This window comes from Coenobita brevimanus, chromosome 94, assembly GCF_032717465.1.
Source record: "Coenobita brevimanus isolate Jiangsu-jjx chromosome 94, ASM3271746v2, whole genome shotgun sequence".
Lineage (NCBI taxonomy): Eukaryota > Metazoa > Arthropoda > Malacostraca > Decapoda > Coenobitidae > Coenobita > Coenobita brevimanus.
The window spans coordinates 24007539-24034674 of NC_137047.1; the positions used below are offsets into that span (position 1 = coordinate 24007539).

Sequence of the window (27136 nt, forward strand, 5' to 3'; positions counted from 1 at the left end):
ACTAAAACTGGCCACAGACTGAATAAACTTACATTGTGTATAGTGGTCAGTGTTAAACATTAAAAGATAGACATAGAAGAACTCATGAACATAATTCGCGCAGAAAATACATTCAATTATTCAATACATAGCTCTTCATTCACGAATTTCAAACCGCAACAAAGAGAAATACATGCAACTTCAGAATTTTTGGCTGAAATATTAAGACTAAACACAAACAGGTTACTAAATATATAAGCAACACTGCCTACTCTATGATGTCACACTCAGCAAACATAATCTGTGATACTGTTTTTATATCTTAAATTCTATCATGTATTGTACTGTCCAGCAAAGGCTACAATATTAGCCATAATAAAGTATGCAAAATGTTATGCTTACCTGTCACACCAAATTAGAGATTACATAAAAATATCAACTTACACACACACACACACACACACGCATGCACGCACACACATGTGCACACACACACACACATACATACACACACACACACACACACACACACACACACAAAATAGTAAAAAACAACGTAGGCACATCACATTCTTGCAGTAATGAAAGGTATGCATAAACTCATAAAATGAGTAAAATATAGTAGAGAATATAAGAAAAATGTTTATATATCTCCTTACTATCTTGTGTAAAGTTACTTCTTCTTGGAATAAAATTTTGAATTCACGAGATGAAGCAGGAGGTTGACATTGATCTTCACTTTTGAGAACATCTTCTTGACACTCACGCCCTCATACTGCAGCTGGAGTAATTCCTTAAGAGCAAAACCAAAGTGTAAGAAATTAAAGCACGGAATAAAAGCTAAGCAAAATATTATCTACATCTGTCTATCCTTATGCATCTGACTCTAGGTGTAGGCTTAACAGCCCATTTAAAGCCCAGCAGTCCTCCCACATACCACAAACCTCCACGTGCAACCAATTTAATGCCAACACCCATCATCCATAATGAATACAAGCTAGTAATGCTTCATACAGGAGTGGTGTACTGGTATCTGCAGGGGTGTTTTTATGACATGTCAGTGGACCTTATGGTAGATCAACAAAGTCCATTCAAACAAAATTAATTCTCTGAAAAGTGCTCCCTGTTCCAGGCAGGAAATGAGCTTGTGTCCATCACACTGGTTGTGGTTAGTAACACCAATTGCAAAGCTGCTAGTTCATTAACACCAAGGTTCAAATCCTGGTGTGGACAGCTGGCATCACTCAACTAAGGCTTCCATCCACCTTTTGTGGGTTGGTAGGTAAAACAAGTACCTACGTTAAAACCTAAGGGGGGGGGTAACTGTGGTAATTTGAATGATGCAGTGGCCTTGTATTGCAGAATATTGGTTGTGCAATCCACCATACGCTAAAACACCTATGTTACGGAGATGCGCAGCAAGGCAGCAAAGCACCACATGGTGTCTACCACCCCCACCCTTATCTTTCTATCATTATAACAGTATACCACCTCTTTACTCTTAATATTTTTGCAAAGATCCTCTTTATGTTCACTATTAACATGAAACACAGCACCAACTGAATACATCTGACCCGAGATCCTCCATCCTTCACCATTAATCACCCATCCCCCTCCTTTCTCCATAACTCTGTTTCTAAACCACTCTCACAACCTCATCCTCATATGATAATAACAATGGAGACATCACACACCCTCATCTTACTCTAACACAGATACTAAACTACTCTAGATACCCACTTAAGTTTACACAACAACTGTTATTTGTATGTAGGTGTAACAAAATTCTATTTGGTCAATGGGGGTGCTCACCACCTGCTTTTGATGTAGTACTGCCTTCAGGTGTCTCTATGCTGTATAATGAGCCAAAAAGTTTTCCATCATTATGAAACCATTTATTATGCTGGGTTTATGTAAGCACATAACCAAATGACACGTGGCAGTCTAGTGAGTTAAGGTGCTCCAACCAAATGGAAAATCTATGGGTCTTCATCTGAGAGGTGGTTGGGGGTTTACATTTACAGTATGCCACTCATGGGCAAGTGAGGTTATTCACCCTGGCCTTAAATGTCAAGAATGAGTGGCTTAGTCCAAGGCCTCTATGCTCCTATGGTTTATCGCTCCAAAACATGACCCCTCAAACCTCCTCCAAACCCAGTTCCCTTCAACTCTTTCGCACAAGTTATAATGGATTCAGCATATTATTAACTTTGCATGCTTGCTAGAAACAATCATCATCATCCAGACCTCCTTTCCCACCCAAAGGTAGGGTAATTATATATATATATATATATATATATACACATACATACACAGTAAAAGTCTTGTCTTTCGGCATATCAACGTCTCGGCAAATCCAATTTTACATCAGTTTTACAAAATAGTCCCATTCCGAGAGTTTTCTGGCTTTTCAGCACATTTTCCAACAGGTATTGGTACGTGGCAGTTTTGAAAAGGGACCCGTGTTTGTCAGCCATCTTGTGTAGTGATGTCACAGACTTTACTCCTCTCTTAAGGCTGACTGACTAGCTACCAGCGCTCTTGAGTGAGATGGTATGACTGGTGTGCACGAGTCTATCGTGTATTTGGCCACCGCCTCTGTCCTTGTGAGCAGTCACTTTCGAAAGTGCAGTGAACTTGTGGTGAACTCTGTCTTGGCTTTACTGTTTTTTGGGTACTTAGCGCTGGAAAATGGCTTCAACAAGTGGACAGCTTTCTTCTGTGAGGAAGAAGTGCATGCATAAGGTGTTTCCTATTTCACGAAAATTTGAATTACTGAAGAAACTGGAGGCTGGTGTTGCAAGAAAGAAATTAATGGAAAAGTTCAACGTAAGCTCTTCCATGATTTATGATATAAAGAAACAAAAGTGTGACCTCTACAAGTTTGTGTCTAAAGGTTTGAGTGGCTCATTAATCGAACGAAAAGTCATGAAAATGCCTAAGTTGACCGAGCTTGATGAAGTGCTACACAAGTGGTTTGTGGTGTAGCGCTCAGAAGGGAAACCTGTGTCAGGCCCAGTGATAACAGAGAGGACCAAGACGTTTTATGAGAAAATGAACATAACCGAACCATGTGCCTTCTCAGATGGTTGGCTTAAGAATTTTATGCAATGGTATGGCATCAGGCAGCTGGATGTTAGTGGCAAAAACCAGTCTGCTGATGCTGATGCTGCTGAACGCTACAGCCAAACATTTTCTGAGCTACTCGGTGAGCATGGTTTACTGCCATGCCAAATTTATAATGCAGACGAGACCGGCCTGTTTTTCAAGAGTATGCCTGAGAGAACTTTGGCTGTGGATGGTGAAAATGCTGCTAAGGGCTTCAAATGTAACAAAAAACGCCTAACAGTGTTGATGTGTACAAATGCTTCAGGTACACACAAATTAAAACTGTTTGTTATAGGAAAACACAAAAACCCAAGGGCACTGAAAAATGTGCAGCACTTGCCTGTATGGTACAATGCTCAATCAAATGCCTGGATGACTGCAGAAGCCTTTAACACCTGGTTCCATCATTATTTTGTACCAGCAGTGAAGGCTAACCTTGAGAAAGAGGGTCTACTTGTCGACTCTAAGGTTGTCCTCCTCCTCGACAATTGCAAAGCTCATCCTCCTGCACATGAACTTGTCAACGGAAATATTTTCGCGGTATACTTGCCACCTAATTTTACCTCTTGATACAACCTATGGACCAAGGAGTGATCCAGAAATTCAAGCGTTCCTACTGGGCATCATTTGCAAGGAATCTGTTGAATTCATCCCTGGCTGTTCATGCATTTCAGCAGGGATTCAACATCAAGGATGGCAGCTATGGCATGGGGTGACATCAGAAAGTCAACTTTGCAACGATGCTGGCAGAAACTGTGGCCAGGGACAATTTTCCAGGCTGACGAGGAGGACGAAGAGATGTTTGATGGCTTTTGTGACAAAATGACCAGCAAAATCAAAAGCGTGCCTAAGATTGTTCAGGGTGCTCCTAAATCCAACATCTTGAGCCAGCTTACTGAGGGTGAACTTGCTGAGTGGGTGGACGAAAGCCCACCAGTGGTTGAGGAGCAGACTGACAAGATGATAATCTTACATGTAACAAAACCTGATGCTCTGGAGGTTAAAGAGGACGACAATGATGATGAGGAGGAAGAAGAGCAAAAGAAAGTCTTGTGTAGAAGGAACCTGAAAAAGGACTCAGTACATTTCTCAAGTTTGCTGAGGGCTCTTCTCATTACAGTGCCGCTGAAGAGATGAATTTTCACCTGCTCTACCAAGAATTTCAAACAAAGAGAGCAGCATCATTTAAGCAGGTGACACTGTATGACCTGTTTGAGAAAGCTGCCAAAAGAACCTCATCATCTGCCACTCCCTCTTGATCACCAACAACAAGCCCTGTATCTTCAATACCTTCACAAGAACCAGCAGAGAAAAGAAACTCAAAAGAGGAGGTTAATGATCCCGAGCCTTTTGCAGGGCCTTCCACTGCTCGGGGTCCCTACCAGCAGTAAACCACAAATCACCCCATGTACATGTGTAAATACACCTAGATTGAGGTAAGTCTCTGTTTTATCTATCACCAAATGTACTAAAAATATGTTGCTTATTGAATACTGTATTTACTGCTCATGTCTGACAAAAAGCACACGCTAGAATTGCATCCAATCATTCATTGCAGGCCTCGTATCCTACGCACAGTCCCAGCCATCAGCGCCTGCCAGCCATAGCCTACACTCAGATCCACCATACATACACTTCTTATGTACAGTATAAATACACCCTGGTTAGGTAAGTTTGTTTTTTTCTATCATAAAAAAATACCATACACCTAGGTCCCAATTAACGCATGATCAAATAGCATAATTCCCAAACAGTGCAAGCTGTCCCTTAATATCCACAATGTCTCAAATTAACAATGCTGGTGAAGCCACCACAGCAGAAGACATGATTACTGCAGCATCTATCGAGCATGCATTATAGGAGGAGAGACAAGAGGAGGTTACACCCTTGTCAGAAACACCAGGAGAGCTCTCCATGATGCAGATCAGCTGAATCTTGGCAGATGTAGATGCCTCAACCCTTTGGCTGCAGTGGCCATGACGACAACTTACTAAATGTGCTCAGTGCGGAGAAATACGAAAAAAATGGTGTGTTTTCAACTCGTGTTTCATCCCATTTATACTTAATCTTAAGAGCTAATATTTCTGTCACACAAACTTCAATCTTTCTATTATTGTCTGCAACAAACTGCATATCCACAGGCACTCCCAAGCCCAGAGAACGATTTTAAAGAATTCAAGGTGTATTTTGACCGTCTGACACAGGAAACAGCCCTGTGAGGCGGAAATGTCCACCAAACCACAAGATTTTTTCCATACAAAATAAGGTTACTGCCATTTTACCTCATGACATTAATTACTATGATAATAATAATAATAATAATAATAATAAAAAACACTTCTAGCCAGTCTCATGTGGTTTTATTATGATATTCCGGGAGGCGGTGGCTGAATCGGTAGAGAGGCAGCCTGCGGTCCTAATGGACCCAAGATCAAATCCCGGCTGGGGCAGGGAACAGTTTAAAGGATTTGATTTTCCTAAAAGCAGACTTTCCTGATCTACCAGATTATCCGCCGACATGTCGTAAAAATACCCCCACTAATACCAATACACCAATCCCATGTGAGACAGCCCTAGCATTGTATTCAATATGGATGGTGGGCATTAGTGCCCAAGTGGTGACATGTGGAGGTGTAGGAGGACTACTGGGCCTTGGGATAGGTAACTGCCCCCGAGAAATGGGCGCTGAAGCCTTTGCCCAGAGTTGGACATGTAAAAAAAAAAAAAAAAAAAAACTAGCAAAACAGGTGGAATAAGAGAATAATTATTACAAACTTTATAAAACTTCATGAATGATTTTTATTACCACATACTTTTATAAAACTTACTGATATAATGTCATGAGTCATTTCATAGCATAGCTGCACAGTTTGCAACTGCAAAAATGTTCGCTAGATATTGGTAATGTGCTTAGCATATGACTTCTCTGATTATTGCAAAAGTATCACTAAATCACTTGTATTTTATCACAGTAATTCACAATATAATATAAAATAACACTTTCATTCAACCACTCTCGTATGATTTTAGTGCGATTTTGGTGTGTGTTTAGTGGGTAATTACAGCACTCCAATCAGATTGAGCCGATGAAGGTTTACATCCAAGGGGTGGTTGGGGTTATTGCTCATGTAATGCCACTCAGGGATGAGTGAGGCTGTCACTCTCACCTTAAATGTCAGGACCAAATTGCCTAGCCCCGGGCTTCTACGCTTCTCATGGGGCAATGTAGAATTGGATGATGGATGGATTTTATTTACGAGAGAGAGAGAGAGAGAGAGAGAGAGAGGTGGGGGGCAGCAAACCGGTCTAGACCTGCTCATCGAGGGTATGTGTACACGTGTGTGTGTATGTACGTATGCTATTATTTAGTACTAGGGTGGATAGACAAGGATTGTGGAAAGTATTAAGAATACATGGAGTAGATGGGAAGTTGTTGAATGCTGTGAAGAGTATGTATGATGGTGCTAAGGCTGCAGTGTGGTTGGATGGTGAACTGAGTGAATTTTTCTCTTTGAAGGTTGGGTTGAAACAGGAATGTGTCATGTCTCCATGGTTGTTCAATCTGTACATGGATGGGGTAATAAAAGAGGTACAAGGTAGGGTAGTGGATGTTGGAGTGGCCCTGGTGAGAAAGGGTAGTGTTTGGAAATTCCCTGTACTGTTGTTTGCAGATGATACTGTGTTGTTGAGTGAAGACGAAGGGGAGCTGCAAGGCTTGATGGATGAGTTTGGGAGAGTGTGCAAGAAATGGAATCTAAAGGTGAATGTAGGGAAGAGTAAAGTGATAGTCTTTGAGAGAGGTGAAGTCAGTGAATGTACAGCGAGTTTGGATGGTGAGGAACTGGAAAATGTGAGTATGTTTAAGTACTTGGGTAGTGTGATGAGTAAGGATGGAGGTTTGGAGGGTGAAGTGCTTGAAAGGGTACAGCAGGGAAGAAAGGTTGCTGCTTTCCTGAAGGCAGTGATAAGAAACAGGGAAGTGAGCATGGAAGTGAAAAAGTTACTACATGACAGTATTGTGATACCAACTCTAATGTATGGAAGTGAAGCTTGGACCTTGTTGGAAGGACACAAGTCAAGAGTGAGAGCAGTGGAAATGAGTTATTTAAGAGGAGCCTGTGGAGTCACATGGAGAGACAGGCTGACGAATGAGGATACAAAGGAGCGTTGTGGTGTAGATGTGGATATGATAGGAAGCGTTAGGAGGAATACAATGAGGTGGTTTGGCCATGTAGGGAGGATGGAGGGTGAAAGACTGACGAAGAGAGTGTACGTGAGTGAGGTGGAGGGGGGGAGAGGGAGGGGGAGGCCGAGGATGAGATGGAGGGATGGGGTGGAGAGGTATATGAGAGAGGGGAGTGTGAGTTGGGAGCAGGGCAGTGAAATGGCGGGGGACAGGGCGACGTGGAGGCGATTTGTTTGTGGCCGCCCCGAACAGGATTGAGGCGTCTGGCAGTAGATAGATAGTAATTATCAGTGTTTAAAAGTTTAACCCCTAAAGTTGGAGTCATTCATCCACCAAATGAATTTTTCCCCATAAGTTGTGTGTATCAATCAGTGCGATATCAAGTAGTGCGCGCTTGCACACCCATCATACAGGCATATTAATTGGGATCAAGGTGTATGTTGCCTATAGAATATTTACGGTATTGCATATGACTGGAAAAAAAAAAAAAAATGCTAGAATGCATTCATTCTTTGTTTGCAGGCCCAGACTCAAGCTCACACTTGTAGTCCCTGATACAGCCTGCACCCAGTTCATCCATACATACACTTCATATGCACAAATACATACACTTCATATGCATAAATATGCCTTGGTTAGAGTTAGTTTGTGTTTTCTATAAATAAATACACAAAAAATACATTGTGTATTGATTATTCATTGCTTATATATTACAAAAACCGAACACTAGAAAAGCATCCAGTGTTTCAGTGAAGTCGATGTTTTGGCACCTGTTCGGTCCCGGAAGGTGCTGAAAGACAGGACTTCTACCATTTGCATATATACTGTATATATATATATATATATATATATATACATAATATTTATATGAGAGAGAGAGAGAGAGATGCAAGGGATCTTTGTATGCAGCATGTGTTAGGAGTGTGATACTGTATGGTAGTGAGACCTGGGTAGTAAAGGAAGAGGATATTCACAGGCTCAAATGTGCAGAAATGACATTGTTTAGGTGCATCACTCAGTGCTAGGCCAGGGGGGACCAGGTTTGGAATGGAAGAGTTGAGAGGTAGGATGGGACTGGAATGTATTGGCACTGTGCTGTCGAGAGGTAGATTGAGATGGTCTGGGCATGTGGAGAGGATGGGGGATGACAACTGGGTGCAGAAAGTGATAAGCGTTAATGTTAGGGGTTAGGCTCGGAGAAGCAGACAGTAAAAGACCTAGGACGAGTTCACTGAGAATGACCTCAGGGATAAGGGACTGAATAGGGAAGCTGCCAGAGATCGAGTAACATGGAGCGCTGCCATTAGGTGACCAAGGCCAGTGCATGAAAGCATGTTGGAGCCTTTACAAAACGAAAACAAAAATGAAAATGAAGAAACCATGACATTATAAACATTTTACATTTCTCACCTGGATGTCAATTTCCACATTTTCCATGGGAACTCCCATGAATCTGGCCTGAACATGGAAGAACCCAGCAGTAGGGAGAGGAGTGATTTCAAAAAGAAGATTCTTTTGTTGTGAGTCTGGAAGGTCCTCCACTGCTAACAGAACACCCTTCTCAATCAACTTGGCAGCTGTGTACTTGATGGTCTGCTTACAACGTCCCCGCTCACTTCCTCCTTGCTTGTTCCATGGCTGGTGAACATTTCTGAACAAAGGCAAGACATTAATTATGTAAAATCATCATGAATTTCTCTGGATACTGAGGAGAAACAATACTGCCTAAGGTGTGTATTGCTATCAAGAATTACACTCATCCTTCAAAAACATGTTTATCAGAAAGACACAGCATTTCTAGTAATACTTAGAAGTCCTTCAGGATTTGCAGAATCTGAAATGGACCAAAAATGATACACCTCCCACAAAAATAAATTTTTCTTATGCAGGTGTAACTCATCTGATACTGCCTATGTCATCTTTGCATCATATACTGAGATCTGTAACAACACACTGTATTTGGTCACAAACATCATTATACAGCAATGTCCAGTTGCTGCCAACTTACTTGTTCCTTGCAGCAATGTTGGTAAGGCAGGTCTTGAGGTAAGTGTGATAAGACTTAAGTTTCTCCTCATAGAATACTTTCTTATTCTCTAGTTGGTTGGCTGTGGTGACCATCTTCTGCAGTTCCTGAAATTCAAGAAGTTTTGAGTAACACTCTGACCATATGTTGTCATCAACAACTGACTGTCAGACACCTTTTCTCTGAGTGAATGGTTGGAGCAACAAAAATGTCTACATGCCTCTCAGTCAGCACTCTTCCCTTACTGCTCTCAGTCCAAGCTACCCTGCATTCTTTCTTCCTGCTTTCAGTTCAAACTACCCTGCACTCTTCCCTTCCTGCTTTCAATTCAAGCTACCTTGCCCTCTTACCTTTCTCTTTCAATCTGAGCTACCTTGCATTCTTCCTTTCCTGCTCTCAGTCCAAGCTACCCTCCCTTCATCTTTGCACCTTTTAAAACTTCTTATTCTCACAGAAAATTCATTTCTATACATTCTCTTTGTTACGGCAACTATCCAGATACATAATGCCCTTAAACTCCCATCCCCTTCCCTGAAAAGAGAATGGTAAGCTGCAGTGTTGGTACAAAGCTATGCTCCCAAAGACACATTTCTTAATTCTTTCTCAGAGGGTCTGCAGACACTTCAACCTACTGGCCCATCTCATTCATTCTAGTCTGGAGACACTGAAACCAATCCCAGCCTACATACACACAATGCCCAACATGCAATACTCAAATTATATGCAGACACTAGTCAGTCAAGTGAGGAGGAGGGGGGGGGGGGAATTGTACCAGGGCTGCAGTAATCTCTCTCTCACACACACACACACACACATGAGAGAGAGAGAGAGAGAGAGAGAGAGAGAGACACACACACACACACACACACAAACATGAGAGAGAGAGAGAGAGAGAGAGAGAGAGACACACACACACACACACACACACACACACACACACACACAAAACCTTCCTCTTATTTTCTCCCACCTTCCTGTCACCTTTTATAACTCTTCTTCCCCTTCAGGTGACTCTGCACTAAGTGACAAGCCTGATGGTTTCCTATTACCCTGAAAACCATTTACAATGCTGGGTGGTAACCTCATAACCAAATCATGAGGTGATATGGAGCCTCTGTTAAGTGGGTGGACAAATACAGCATCCATCCAGGAACCAAATGACCACACTCTTCCCCAAGCCTCACAGTGATGAGGCTCTGTCTCAGGAGAATATTGGTTCACTGGATGGCAAAGCCCTGCAGAGACGACTGCATGCCTAAGGTACATGGGTCAGCTCATTCATCGGACAGACTGGGGTTACTCTACAATGACGACAAAATTCTGTTTTGTATATTTTCCAAATATGATACTGTTTCATGTCACAGCTCAAATTAAATCAGGGAAGAGTATGGCAGGCATTCACATCATATGTATGATGGAGAGTTAACAGACATATAAACATATCAGTGCCCATACAAACATATCAGTGCCTATACATTTCCCACATACTTTAATCATAAGAAATTATTATGACATTTAACCACCCTCAACTGTTTCATCATAAAAACCAGAACATACATTGATTTACTGTGATGTGCAGACAGCCCACCTCGGAACAATCGATGAGAGGCCACTTTTTCCCATTTCCTTACAGACTTCATAAGTTAGTGGCTATAACTGTATACAAATAAACCTGCAAAATCATTCTTATCAACACAAAATATTTATATACCGTTTTTCTTCTTATACGGTGGTGTCTCTGGTTCACAATATCAGCAGCTATAGCATTGAGGAGCGCCTGGTGGTTGTCTGTACGGGTTGTGACACCTTGATTTTCCAGCCGCCGTAAGTTGTGACTAAGTCGTGTCTTCACCTCATGCAAGCTTACCCTGTAAAACATTGTCATCAAATGTGCTTCACTTCTTACTACAAAATTATGATACATACGTAAGATGGCATATTTCATGTCTTAAAATGTAAACTGAAAAGAAACTGTCAGTGCCATTTACTGCTTCATGATTCACCAGATAAATCTTTTTTATTTTCACAATTTGTTGTTCTGTATCCAAAAAGGAGAGACTTCAGCTGTCCACAGTCATGAACCATAAGCATACTGGTATTGAGGGATTATCTCAACAGCCACTTCATCAATGATCATTAACAGAGACATGATAGAATCTTCCTGTTTTGTACAGCACAAAGGAAACAACCACAAAATTTTCATTAAATCTAGACATGAATGTGTATGCAACAGGAATGCCGAATATAAAGCCTGCCAATGAACCTTGCTCAAGCCACATTACCCTTTGCAATGTGCCTAAAACCATCACACTATTTATTATATACAGATTTTCCTCATTATTTTCTGGGGATTATGTTCCTAAGATGTAGCTGACTTGAAAAGCCCATTAATACTAATTTTCTGGCAGATGCCTTTATACATTCATTACATAATTCTTATGCAACAACTTGAATGTTAAATACGTATCATTCCAACACAGGCCTGTCTCATCTGCAGCATATTTTTATTCAGCTGTAGGCAGTAAGAGGCACCTGATGGTTTAGTGGGTAATTAAGGCACTCCAACCAGATTGAGCCTGTGTCAGTTCATATCCAAGGGGTGATTGGGGTTCACTGCTCACATAATGCCACTCAGGGATGAGTGAGGCTGGTCACTCTCATTTTAAATGTTAGGACCAACTTGCCTAGCCCCAGGCTCCTACACTCCTCATGAGGCAACAGAGGTTTAGATTATGATGATGACTACAAGTGAGAGTGAGAATCATAGATGACAATGAGTACAGCAGCAGAAGAAGGTGACTAGCTACATACATAACAAAGGAGATGGGTTGGCATCGCCTGCATGCATATTTACGTAAACATTTTATAACAGTGTTTTCCACAGGAGCTACAGGCACTGAGAACATTTTGTTATTTATCAAAAAAGAAAATGTGATGCACAAATGGAAACAAGCTGAGCTGAAAGCAAGCAACTAGTGGGTTGGCTGGAAGAAGCTGCCAGTGATGCCTTGTGGAAAGAGCAGAACACATCTCTCTGAATGACTTGGAAATAATTTTAAAAATATTTCATCATCATCATCATCATCATTGCCAGACGCCATGTATGCCAAACGGGGTGGCCAAGGCTTAGAGTTAATTGTTTTACAGGAAAGGGCACTACTCCTCCACCAACCCCACTCGACACGTAGGGAGAACGTTTGTTTATAAAGGCCCCGACATGCATGAGAAGTCCTTGTGAGTGTGACTGTAGCAGCTTTGGATGTGTGTGTAGTCTGTGAACCAAGTGTAATCGGCCCGCCTTAAGCTGATTGGGTGCAAGCATACTAGTATGTGACACTGGTTCAACCACAGCACCCCTTGTGTCCGCCAAAGTAGCAAGTGGCTTGGTGAACGCTTCCCAAAGGTTTTACAACTCTGGCGGGAGGCGAACCTGCGCTGACCAGTGTGCGAAACGCACACTCTACCATTGTACCACAGAGGCCTTGGTCACCTAATGGTGGCTCTCCTTGCTGCTCAATCTTAGGCAGCCTCCCTATTCAGTCCCTAATCCCTGAGGTCACATTCTATGACCTCATCCCAGGTCTTTTCAGTTTTTCAGTCCTGGGACAAGGCGACCTGGAATGTGACCTTGGGGATAAGTCTGAGGCCACATGCTATGACTTTGCCCCAGGACCGAAAAAGACCTGGGACGAGTCACATTCTATGACTTCGTCCCAGGACTTAAAAAAAGATAATGAGGGAGAAGTACTCATGCACTGTGTGTGTGTGTGTGTGTGTGTGTGTGTGTGTGTGTGTGTAAGGTCTGGGGAGGTTTGCTGCTGTTCCTTAAGCATGGTCAAGCAAACTGAACAGAATCACTGACCACAGGTAAGGAACTGCTATGGGGCCATCCTACAGATGCAGTACAGTACTGTACCTACATGTGTACAGAACCAGTGGCCACTTGTGGCATGCAACTTTTCACCTGCATCCTTCCCACTAGGTTCTGGGGAAAAAGAGGAGGTTTGGCTCCCAAGTGGATGCCTCACTTGTTTCTCCGAGGGTGCACAGTGCTACCACATGTAGGCTCACTGTCAGTGCCACCAGAGGAAGTAAGACTATAACTCGGATTTTCCAACAGCAACAACTTAAAGTGATTTGCACTTCACATGGTAGATTTTAGGGACACATCTACAGTGTTAAATGAGGCAATCCTGTACTACATAAATAAACATTCACCACAATGATAACTCAGTGACATGTGGAAAATGTAAAGAAAAAATACACTATGCTCAATATGATTGAGCTGAATTCACCACCAACAATATCACCAAATTTCCAATGCAATCAACTCGCCCTGCCTCTCTACCTGCTGTCACCAAGGAAGGATGAAGAGAGGTTGAGGGTAGTATGATTAAGCTTGGCACGGTGCTCCTGCTGCCCCCTGGTGACGATGATAGATCGATATTTTTCCTCCTGTTCTGGAAGCGTAGGACCAGACACCAGTTCACCCACCACTTCTCCCTCCACGCACTGAATTATATCAACCAGCATCTGCTTCGTCCTGTGGGAAAATGATGTGTTGCTATGAGTGGTAAAAACTAAGCGGCTGTTAATTTTTTGCCCTTGCTTAAATAATAGCATGCAGCAAGAATGGTTAAAAAAAAAAAAAAAAAATCTGGCATCCACTGAAACAAACAAGTATTTAATACACTTCCACACCAATGGAGAAATCTCCAGATCCATCTGTAAGATGAAGCTGCATTGTAGTTCCTAACTAGTACAATGTCTATAAAACTGTATTACAAATGCTGTAAATATAAAACAACCAATTCCTTTAAAACCACCTGAAAGCACTTGCTTATATTACCTGGTGAAAATTCTATTGGGGTCCTTAGGCTCTTTGTCATCAGTGGCTTCATTTACTTCAAAGCGGTTGGTGAGGGCCAAACATACCTCCATCCTTCCTAGAGCGCCTGTTTCAGTCTCTGACAGATGAAAACATTATATGACAATACTGTACTAAAAAGTCATGCAGGAGACAGGTATTTCTTAACAATTCATGAGATCATTACATATCCTCTTCACCCTAATGTTAATTCTCATCTGGTGATAAGATTCAGAACAAGGCTCTCTAATCTCTTTTGGGAAACTAACCTCATGAAAGATGCTCCAAGCACAAGATTTCCCTGTTTTGTGCCATAAAAGTTATGAGGCTGCTTGCAACAAAAAGGGCTGAACAGAAGGGTCACCATATCCCTATGCCATGTCAATATTACGTGGAGAAAGTTCCTAGCTCCCTACCTACATCCCTTTTAATCAGGTCAAATGAAGATTCTTTCAGTGGATTAGGGGAATTTGTATCAGTAACACAAACAGGAGACTCCTCCTCATAAGTCTCAACTATGGTAAAAATCACCTCAATTCAGTGCAGTCTACATGAATACAGAAACCCTTTTAAAATAATTAACTGACTGTATGAAAAGAAAACCTGCAATGGCAGACAAAAAACTTCTTCCACATGGTTTATAAAAAAAATTGTCCTTCTCAGTGCAAAACAATGAATGTTCATTTTCTCCTGTAGCTCTACAGCAGTTGTCCACCAAGAGCAATAACTGCTTAAACTGTATGTAATAAACTTTTCCTTGTCAGAGTCGATTCATTATTTCATTTATAAAGGCTTCTGCATGCATGCATGCATCTGCCTTGGTCACCTAATGGTGGCTCCCAATGCTACTCGATCTCCAGCAGCCTCTCTATCCCACAGGTAGAATAAATGAAAGGGTCAAGTTTTCTGGCTGCAAGCCCTTGCTAGCACCAACCCCTGTATACTTGTAAGGTATGATCAGGATCTCGCTGAAGTTGCTCTTTGTCAAGGCACCAGCCACTCCTGCCCCTAAGGTCTGAACTGCAGGGGTTAAAGGATTATGTGTACAGATGTATATCACACTATACACCATTATAGGCACTCATACTACCCAAATGGGTAATTCACTATTATCCACATAAAAATGTGGTTTACTGACGGCCATCTGTAGTCATACAAAGCATATGCAGTTTTATCATGTAGCGATGTGTACAATGGACAGTTAGAGAAATACAACTGGGAGAGCGCACTGGCCTACTCTCTGTGTTAGTGACACTGTAAGAGGTCAGTAAAGAGGAAGGGTGAGGAGTAATTCTGAGGGCTACTGAAATAGGAGCTCCAGCTCTCCCTATCACCAGCTTTCCCATCCTCCTCCGGAGTACCACCCTGACTGGCTGCAGCTACAACCTACTCCTAGGACCTGTTTCACCACATCTTAGGTGTGTGATCTTTGCACAGCAATCATGCATGAACTAGTACCATAGGCCTATAGCACTGCCGTGCAGTGATAACACAGGTGTCATTATCACTGAAACGTGATGAGCACTTAGTTTCTTTCTAATCCCCAAATGGTGCCCATACTGTTATCTGCATTATCAACGTATGGTTGCAAACCTCTCTAACAGGCATTTAAATGGTTGAAGGGCAATGAGGACTCTCTCTAGACACTCCATGAGATGTCTGTTATCATGGTATGGTGATAATCATGGGATGTCTATTATCAAGGTACAGTACGGTGATAATAACAGGATGTCTATTATCCCCATATGATGATGATAAACTGCCAATAAGAAAGGTTTCTACACCAAGGGATTTCCCCGGACAGAGACAATGCAGTATTAATGCAATAAAAACAAAAGAACATAATAATAAGAAGAATAATGTATATACAACTAGAAAAAAATTGTAAATCTCACCTCATCATCTTGCAATATGAAAAAATATTGCAATAAAAAGAATAACCTTACTGACACAGTTAGTTGTAGTAGTAGTAGTAGTTCCCTAGGCAGTTTGGCTGAACAGCCTGAGCCCCTTAGGAAGGCCATGGCCGAGACCGGGCTTTCCCACAGAGCTCTCAAAGAGTGTATGTTGTGTTGTTGGCGTAGGTGATTGTGTGCAATGCAGTCTTCCATAATGTGCTTAATAGTGTGGGGTGCTGTGTTGCATCCTGGACAGGCATCAGCAAGGGAGTCATCCAGCCTCTTCTGGTAGCTTAAGAGGGCTGGATGGTGGCCACATCTCAGCCTGGCCAGGTGGACTCTGTCCTCATGAGGAAGATAGGATTCAGAAGGGTGGATGTCAGGAAGCCGTGCATGCAGCTGTGTATTGTCTTTAAGTGACTGAATGGAGCGGCGAGTGATCTGAGTGTGGATATGCTTCTGGAAGCTGGTCTGAGGTGGGCGAGGGGGGAGAGATGACAGTATTTGTGTATGGTATTGTGTGCTGGGTGTTGTTTTGATGTTCCTTGGTGTGGGTGGATGTGCTGCCATGTACTGTAGTGGATGTTGTGGGTTTGTGGAGGCTGCAGCAAGAAACTGGGTGCCTCTCATGTCTAGGTGATCCTTGACTTTGAGGACTTTGGTTTCTTGATGTAGGTGGTCTGTGGGTGTAGTAGCTGTGCAGCCTGTGTTAGTAAATAATAATGAATAAAAAGCCATAGACAATGCTCTTGGGGATGTACTCAGACTGGGGACAAGACCGGGAGTCATTATAATCAGCACATACACTGGCTGTGGATACATCACACGTGTGTCCCGGGTCAAACCTCACACGTTTCAGTCAAGCGCCCATCGCATGAATACAGTATTTTGGCGTTTATCATATTCTTCCAATATTTTTCTCAAATGCAGGTTGATCATCCTTTGGCTGAAAATGATGTTTGTTTTCATGGCTTTTCAACCTTGCAGTCAGTGGTGCTTCATAAAATCCGTCACCTCCACATGAAAGCACATAATTTGCGTAACTGTGGGATAGCATTATCTTGATTTCTAGGGGGATGGTGCTTGTGTATCATACTCTGTGCAAGGCCTCAACTGAAAGTTTACTGTATATACAGTCAGACCCCTACTTACGGAGGATCAACTTAGGAAAAATCCAGATATGAAAAAAAAGTGTGTGTGCGCGTGTGTGTGTGTGGGGGGGAGGGGGGAGGGGTTCAGTAATGGCAAGGAAGGATGGTGTCAGGTGAAGACAATGAGGTGAGATGATATTTGCTGTTCAGGGAAGGGTAGGGGATAAGTGGAGGAGTGGAGACAACAATGGGCTATAATCTGGAAGAGAGAGAGAGAGAGAGAGAGAGAGAGAGAGAGAGAGAGAGAGAGAGAGAGAGAGAGAGAGAGAGAGAGAGTAATATGAATGAAATGGACTTACAAAAAAAATGACTTATGAAAGACCTTCAAGAATCAATTATTTTCATAAGTTGGGGACAGTCTAAATAATATCATCATCATCATCATCCGGACCTCCTTTCCCACCTAAGGGCAGGGTGAGGAGTAGCAATGTTCAGACAGCCCAAACTTGCTCAAGCCAATAAGCCACATTTCCATTCCCTCATCATTCAAGCCCCCAGAATTCTGGCTCTATCTGATACGCCAAAAACATGCACCACGTTCTGTAACTTCACATAAACGTGTCTGACAGAGTCAATCCAGATGCTGTCACGTTCAAATGGGGTGCCAAATCCCCGATCATGCGCTTCTCCTCACAATAATCATCCAGCCAGCTCGATCTCTTGTCAGTTCCCTAGCCTCACCGACTTCCAAACCTCTCTTCCTCAAACACTCATCCACCATATCTCTCCACCTCCTTGGCCTACCTCGCCTCCTCCCTCCTTCAAATTCGCTCAGGTAAACCTTTTTCACCACTCTACTGTTATCCATTCTATCCACATGACCATACCATCTCAGGACACTCTCTTCGATTCTGGTGTCCACCGACTGCCTCACTCCACACCTTTCACGAATCACACTATTTCGTATCCTATCCACCCTCTGTACTCCACATACATTCCTCAACAGTCTCGTTTCCACTGCTCTTACTCTTGACTTTTCATTTTCATGCCACACCACAGTCTCACACCATAAGTTAGAGTTGGCACTAACACTCCGTCATGTAAGCCTCGTGCAGCTGCAACACTCAAGCCTCCTTTTCTTATCAAGGCCTTCATTGCACCAGCTACTTTTCTTCCTTGTGTCACTCTACTTTCAACTTCTTTTGCACATTTTCCTCTCTATACTATCACTGTACCCAAGTATTTGAACTCTCTCACCATTTCCAGTCTCACTCCATTCACTGTGACATCACAATGGGAGTCACCTTCTCTCTCAATAACCATCACTTTACTCTTCTCTACATTTACTCTCAAGGCACAATGCTCACAGATATCAACAAAACTCTTCACTAGCCTACCAAGTTCCTGTCTGGTACTTGAAAGCAGTATTGCATCATCAGCATACAACAAATTTGAGATATTCCACCCATCATCATTCACTACCAACATCATCCCTCTCTCCATTACTTGTGTTTTTACTTCTCTCATCACCCCATCCATATATATATTGAACAACCATGGGGACATCACACAACCTTGTTGCACACCCATACCGATTGTGAACCATTTACTTACATGCCCATTAACCCTAACGCATGCTTCGCTACCATCATAAAAACTCTTGACAGTACATAGCAGCTTACCATGTACACCATACATGTGCAAAACTTTCCACAATCCTTCTCTGTCTAGTTTATTGTATGCTTTTTCCAGATCCATGAATGCCATAAACACCTTATGGTCCTTCTCACAAGCCTTCTCTGCTATCTGTCTCACTGCAAATACTGGATCCACACATCCTCTGCCACTCCTAAAACCACCCTGTTCGTTTTCGTTTTCATTTTTAAAGGCTCCAACATGCTTGCATGTGTCGGCCTTGGTCACCTAATGGCGGCTCTCCACGCTGCACAATACATTGCAGCCTCCCTGTTCAGTCCCTTAACCCTGAGGACACACTTAATGACCTCGTCCCATGTCTTTCTCGGTCTACCCCTCATAACCCCACCCTCAATATTAACACTTCTCACCTTCTTCACCCAATTATCCTCTCCCATCCTCTCCACATGTCCAAACCATCTCAATCTACCTCTTCTCATCACAACATCAATACACTCCAGTCCCATCCTACCTCTCAACTCTTCCATCATAAACCCAACCCCTCCAGGCCTTGGACGCACGGACGCACTGCACATCCACCTAATCATTGTCATTTCTGTACGTCTGAGCCGGCGAATATCTTCCTCCTTCACTGCCCAGGTCTCACTACCTTACAGCATTACACTCCTAACACATGCTGCATACAAAGACCCCCTTAGCACGTAGAGAGAGTCCTCTCAATGTCAGGAAAGGCAAGAGCTCCCTGAACTACTTCTAACCACTTCTCACCCTAGCCACAGAGCTAGCTCAAGCCCCACCTCCAGCACACAACATGTCTCCCAATAACAAAACTCTTCCACACACTCAAGAGATTCACCAGCAAGTTCAATCCTTTCACGTCTGACAATCTCCACCTGCTCACCCCGACACACCGTACACATATAATCAGCATTATCTCGCAGTCTACCTTTGATACCACTACATCTCTTATGCACCCATTTATCACACACACCGCACAATATGGAATTACTTCCCACGCCCTTGTGGCAAACTGCACATGGCCACTCTCCCTCGTCTTTGACAGTACCGCCACCAGTCCTAGATATCATCACTTTTGTTTTATCTGCATTTACCCTTAAAACCTTGTGCCCCATACCATCTCTCCACTTCCTAACCCTTTCCTCCGCCTCCTTTTCGTTCTCTGCAATCAACACCAAATCATCAGCATACAACAACTCCCACAGGAGTCCGTTTCTAAAGTCACGTGAAAGGGCTTCAAGTACCATGATAAACAACATGGGACTCAAGACTGACCCCTGATGCACACCAACATTCACGGAAAACTCATCACTCAAATCTCCATTCACTCTTACCTGGGTGCGAGCACCCACATACATAGCCAAAACCACCCTAACCAGCCACTCCTCCAAGCCAAGCTTTCTCATTGCCCACTTCACCACCTCTCTAGGGACTCTGTCAAAGGCCTTTTCCAAATCAACAAAAACAAAATAAAGATCCCTTCTCCTACCAATATATTTTTCCTGAAGCTGATGAACGATGAATATAGCATCAGTGGTCCCCCTACCTGGCATAAACCCAAACTGCATCTCATCAATATTCACTCTTTCTCTAATCATACCTTCTAAAACTCTCTCCATTACCTTCATTATCTGATCTAAAAGCTTTATACCTATATAATTTCCTCCTTCCAGGGCATCACCCTTCCCTTTATACACATTTACAATTACACTCTTCAGCCAATCATCTGGGACAACACACTCATAGATAATCCTATTTATCAGGTCAGTGACTAAACTCACCCCTATATCGCCTGAGGCCTTCAACATTTCGGCAGTCAACCCAGACACACCTGCTGCCTTCCCCACCCTCATCCTGCCTATTGCCTCCCTCACAGTAGCAGTATCAATCAAAGGCCAAGGGCCAGACACTGGATCTGCTGGCTCCAAACCTTCCCTGTCCCAGTCAAACTCCTCATTCAACAACCGGTTATAATGCTCTCTCCATGCATCTTTAATATCCTCACTGTTCACCACTACCCTTCCTTCATCATTCTTCACACACTGCTCACGTATAATATCCCGATTATCCCTCTTCGCTTGCCCTGCCACCCTAAATATCATATTTTTCCTTTCCCCATGATTTAGGTTATCAAGTAATAGTCTCTGTGACTCAGACTTTACCCTGTATACCTCTCTTCTAGCCCTACGCTTGGCAGCCAAATATTCCTCTTTGCTACCACCCTTCTTCCATTCCCGGAAAAGCCTTCTTTTCTCCTTAACTGCAGCTTCTACACCCTCATCCCACCACCAAGTTACTTTATGTCTTGGTGGTCCTTTTGTCCAACTGCATGTTAAATCAGTAACTCTCAAGAAATTGTTCTTGAGGGCTCTGTACTGTTCATTAACACCTCTGTCTACAGCTCCCTGTTCAGCCACCACTCTCCTCAACTCGCTATAGAAGGCATCCCTTACTACTTGGTTTTTCAGCTTCCATATTTTCCTCCTAGGTACAGTCACGCGTACTAATTTCTGCTCAGGGGTTACCTCTTCCTTCCCCCCTCTACCCTGGAAAGAGGGAAGGGGGGAATCGCGAACAAGTCTACCCCGCCTTCTGCCCCCAACTCCCCCACCCTCCACCTCCAGCTGCCAGTTACTGATTAGACGCAGATTTTCTCATGTCCTGTAAACATGACTAAACTGTCGTCGCACACGCTTTCAACGGCCAAGATTTGGACTATATTTTTAGAATAAATTATTACCGTCTTGAACTGCATTCTCAAATTGAAAATATTCACCATCATTGTAATCCAGTGTCGTCCGCTGCACAATTCTGGGTTCCAGTGCTTACCTTTTCACTTCCCCCAGCTGTCTCTCTCTCTCTCTCTCTCTCTCTCTCTGTCTGTCTTTCTCTCTCTCTCTCTCTGAATTTACTTTTCCCACTCACTCTTTCTTTTTAAATTTATATAACTTTCTCTTTGCTTCTCTCGCCCTCTCCCCCTTCTCTCTCGTTCTTTGTCTTAAGTGTTCCCCGCCTCTCACCCCTCCCCTCCCCCCACCTTAGGCCTGATCAGCAGTCAGTTATACCGTCACCGCTCCTTCGTATATCGTGTGCAGGCAACATTTATCACACACACTTAGGTCAGATGTATGGAAAGCTATTTATATATATATATATATATATATATATATAATTGTATTTCTCATTATGTGCCAAGTTCAAATAGAGAACACCAAACCAATATTCGTAATTTTTATTAGAGTGACCGTTCCACTTCACATAGCTGGGTAGCTGGGCTTATAAACTGCACACACACACACACACACACACACACGACTTAAATTTTGCACTGACAGCGTGGCGACTACAAATATAGTCATTCTAACAACTGGATCTGCTGGCTCCAAACCTTCCCTGCAACTCCTCATTCAATACGGTAATAATTTATTCTAAAAATATAGTCCAAATCTTGGCCGTTGAAAGCGTGTGCGACGACAGTTTAGTCATGTTTACAGGACATGAGAAAATTTGCGTCTAATCAGTAACTGGCAGCTGGAGGTGGAGGGTGGGGGAGTTGGGGGCAGAAGGCGGGGTAGACTTGTTCGCGATTCCCCCCTTCCCTCTGTCCAGGGTAGAGGGGGGAAGGAAGGGGTAACCCCTGAGCAGAAATTAGTACGCGTGACTGTACATAAGTCCTCTTTTTCATCACATGTTCTTTGAGCACCATATCACAAATCAATAGTTTGTGCTGCTACACACACTCCTCACTTCCTATAACTGTAACATCCCTCACTAACCTCCTATCGGCCCTCCTAACCAGAAAATAATCTATCTGACTGCTATTTCCCCCAGACTCATACGTAATTAACCTACTGTCTCTTTTCCTAAAATATGTGTTGCACACAATCATGTCCGTTGCCTCCCCAAACTCGAGTATCCTTTCCCCTTCTGCATTCCTTAGACCATACGCACATCCCCCATGCACTCCTTCAAAACCTTGTGCTGCTTCACCTACATGACCATTTAAGTCCCCTCCCAAAATCACTATCTCATCATCCCGCATACCACCCACTACACGTATTAAATCATCTCGAAATCTATCTTTCTCTGCTTCATCCAATCCTGCCTGTGGAGCATATGCCGATATAATCGCAACTATTTTTCTACCCAACAGAATTTTCTCACTACCAATATCCTATCGCTTACTCTCAAAACATTCATAACATATTCCACCCATTTCTCCACAACCATCACACCAACACCTCCATATCCGTCTGTCCCCCCCTGCCAAAACAACTTATAGCAACAGTACTTCCCAACAATCTTTTTGGCTGATCCACCCCTGTACCAGACTTCCTTCAAACACGCCACATCCACCCACCTCCTACTGAATGCCTCAACAACTTCCCCTCAAACTTCCCACATTCCATGAACCCACCCTCATCCCCATGGGTGATTTACTGTCCTCAGGCTTGCTTTGAAACTTATTTTGTTTTGTCATCTTCAGTATTAATAAAGGGGGACAGACATAACACAGGTCCCACTCACTGCACAGTTCCAGGTCCAGGCAATAGATCTGGGACCCCTAGCCCACCAGCTTACCAGTGGCTGTGGTAGTGGCCTTGGGGCACCCTGCCAGGACAGCTGCAGGGACACCCTCCAAGTGCGCCTTGGCACTGCAACTATCCCGCCATTATACACCCACTGATAGGGCAGCCTCCTGGGGCGCTACTCCCAGGTTCGGGCCCCTCTCTATTGGGCGGAAGCGGCAGCCAGGGAACCGCAATGCCCTGTACCCTCTAGCACAGGCCCGAGCCCCATCTCACCCTGGACCCACGATCTATGCCGGCGGAACCCCCGCCACGCCTCCCCCCAGAAGTCTGCCACTAGGTAGCGGGGGCAAAGTTTTCTGGCTGCATGCCCTTGCTGGCGCCAACCCCTGTAATGTAGTGGAATACGTTGTGTGAAATGTAAAGTGCATGTGGTGTAGTGCATAGATAGTTAGAGGAAATGTTTGGGAGAGTATACTGGTCTACTCTCCATGTTACTGTCACACTGAAAAGGTCAGCAAAGGGGGATGGTTAGATAGCTAGTGAAACAGGAGCTCCAGCTCTCCCTATCACCGGCATTCCCATTCCCCTCGGGAGTACTACCCTGTTCGGCCCGTGCTACGGCCTCCTCCTACTCAATAGGACTTCTGACATCTCTCATACTTTCTATATAATTTCATTCATTCATTCATTGCCAGATGCCATGTATCCCAGACGGGGTGGCCAATGGCTTAGAGTTAATTGTTTTACAGGGAGGGGCACTAATCCTCCACCAACCCCACTTGACATGTAGGGATGCCAACAGCATCTGGTGTTCCCAGGCGGTCACCCATCCAAGTACTAACCAGACCCAACTATACCTTCCCTACCACACTCAATAAACTTATGCCACAATAATTCTTGCACTCACTTCGCTCACCTTTATTTTTGTACAGGGGTACAATCACAGCCTTTTTCCACTCTGTGGGCACAGTTTCACTCATCCATGCCTTCTTACATATCTCCAACAAGCACTTCATTCCACTCTCTCCACTGCACTTAAGCATCTCTGCATACACCTCATCAACCCCAGTAGCTTTCCCATTTTTCAGCCGTTTCACAGCGCTCTTCACCTGCGCGAGTGTCATGTCTCCTGGCACTGCATTCCTTTTCTGCACACCCCCAAAACCAATCACTTTTACAATTCCGCACCTCTTTCCAGAATAACTTCCTATTTTCTGAGTACAGTAGTTCGCATTCATTTTTCTTCCCAGATCATCATTTACCTCCTTCTTTTTCCTCTTCACTAGTCTCTTTAAGTGGTTCTTGCTCTCGATATACTCAGTTCTTATTTCAACTGAACCCCTATCCTATAACCACTTTAGCCACTTCTTCCTCTTTTCCTCCATCGCTCGCTCAACCTCCTCATCCCACCATGCCGTAACCTTCTTTTTTGTCGATGCTCTTGCCACACCACACATCTCGTTAGCTTCCTATCTAAGCAGTCCCTATATGCATTCCACAGGCTGTCCAGATCCAATTCATTCCAGTTCACTGAATCTAACTCGTCCTCTACTTTGGTCCTGTAAAATACATACATATATATATATATATATATATACAGTAATCACTCCAATATCCAACGTAATAGAGCCATAGGTAGGTCCGGATATTGGTTCTGTCCGGATATTGGGCCCCAGCTTATGGATTTGTACTTATGGACCCTAACTCAGAGAAACGCCTATACAACTCCCTCTGGACATGCATAGCACCTATTTAAGACCCAAATCACACCAATAAGGCACATAAATGACTGAAATAAATGCAAAAGAAACATAAAATGAGGGTTTAGAAGTAGGTTCATACAATAATAAACATTCTGGTGACTGGCTCCTGGACTGGTACTTATGGACCCTAACCTAGCCTAACTCAGAAAAACACCTTCCTACTGCACATGCATAGCTCCTAACACCCTATTCACACCAATAAAGGACATTAAAGAGTGAAATGAGGTAAGTATAGTATGGAAAAAAGTACAGTATGAAACATTCTTATGTCCGGATAGTGAGAATGTTCGGATACTGGGTGTCCGGATATTAGAGTGATTACTGTATATATATATATATACAGTAATCACTCTAATATCCGGACACCCAATAACCGAACATCCCCACTACCCCGACCTTATTGTCCTGGGATTTATATATTAAAAAAAAAAAAAAAAAAAAAAAAAAAATAGATTTTTTTTTTTTTTTTTTTTTTTTTTTGGGGTCAGTAATTTGAACTCGCCGCGCGCGCCGCGGGAGAGCATTGTTTTGGTTCGTCATTCCTCCAACGTCCGATAGAGCGCCGCTGCATCCTCCCCACTTCCCACCTGTCTCTCACCGCGACTGGACCTACGCTCTTCGCAATGGCTGCCCACGTGCTCGCTTTTGTGGTGGTGCCGTACTTGCTGCAAGGCCTCCTGCTGCTCTCGGCCCTCCTCTTAGTGTGTGTGATGATGGCCCCGCCACCTGAGAAAAGGAAGAGAGTGGTGTTGACTCTGGAAAAGAAGAGGGAGATATTGGAGAAAGTTGATGCGGGTTGGTCTTCTTCCCGCATTCTCCGCGAGTATAACCTGGCCCGGTCGACTTTGTTCGATATCAAACGTTCCCGAGACAAACTCATGCAGTACACGGCTGACTACTCGTCGAGAAGCAAACGCAACGTGGAAAGGAAGGTTATGTTTACCCCCAAGTTTGCAGAAATCGACCTATCCACGTTGATTTGGTACCGACAGCAACGTGCAGCTGGTGTGATGGTACGTGGAACGGAGCTGAAGGCTGCTGCTGAGAAGTTTGCAAGGCTTCACGACGCCCTAGACTTCAAGGCATCCGAGGGTTGGCTCTTCGCATTCAAGTTGCGACATGGCCTTACTAACCGTAAAGCATATGGCGAAGCATTGGACGCTAACGAGGATGGAGTTGATGAGTTTCGGCACAAGGTGAAAGGCTTGATCGACAGGGAGGGCCTCACTCTCGGTCAAGTCTATAACGCAGATGAAACTGGCCTATTCTATCGCTCGCTGCCAACGAACACTCTAGCCGAGGAGACGGAGAAGAGTGTACCTGGCCGCAAACTTTCTAAGGAACGGATATCTGCTTTGTGTTGTGCCAGTGCTAACGGCATGCACCGGCTTAAGCCTGTTGTTGTTGGCCGTGCAAAGCAGACTCGGTGCCTTCGTGGGGTGATGGATGTCCTTCCTGTCGTATGGTACCATTCTTTGAAAGCATGGTTCACAGCTGTGATTTTCAAAGACTGGTTTCACTGTCACTTCGTCAAGAAGGTCATCCAGTACCAGACGAAGACACTGGGAATCCCTCGCGACCAGGTAAAGGCTCTCCTTCTGCTCGACAATGCACCTGCCCACTCGTGCGACAAGGACTTGGTTGCTGAGAATGGCCGTATTAGGTGCATGTTTCTGCCACCTAATACGACTGCTCTCATTCAACCCATGGACCAAGGAGTGATCGTGGCAACAAAGCGCCTGTACCGTCGGAAGTTCCTGGACGAGGTGATGGTTGTTCTCGAGGACCAGGACGAGCGCAGGGAAGGACGTGCCACTCGAGGCAAGCAGACTTTGGAAAACCTTCGCCGCTACAACATCAAGTCTGCGCTGTACAACTGGGCTAGTGCATGGAAGGAAGTCCCTGTGAAAACTCTTGAAAATGGTTGGTCTCGTCTGCTTCTCGGAACAGATGTGGAGTACGATTTTCTGGGCTTTGACATGGATGACTTCCATGCACGGCTACGTACGCAC

At 43.8% G+C, this 27136-nt stretch overlaps 1 protein-coding gene across 1 annotated transcript in view; it reads right to left on the reverse strand.

Moving 5' to 3' along the window:
* Positions 1 to 652: 652 nt before the first annotated feature.
* LOC145412864 (ras GTPase-activating-like protein IQGAP1) overlaps positions 653 to 27136 on the reverse strand; it is a 220163-nt gene continuing 193679 nt past the window's right edge. Inside the window, exons 29-34 of the mRNA XM_080282664.1 lie at positions 14149 to 14266; positions 13648 to 13842; positions 11011 to 11167; positions 9282 to 9406; positions 8684 to 8924; positions 653 to 772 (exon numbers count right to left, since the gene is read on the reverse strand). Coding sequence (XP_080138790.1) covers positions 653 to 772; positions 8684 to 8924; positions 9282 to 9406; positions 11011 to 11167; positions 13648 to 13842; positions 14149 to 14266 — 956 coding nt within the window. The remainder of the gene's footprint in view (positions 773 to 8683; positions 8925 to 9281; positions 9407 to 11010; positions 11168 to 13647; positions 13843 to 14148; positions 14267 to 27136) is intronic.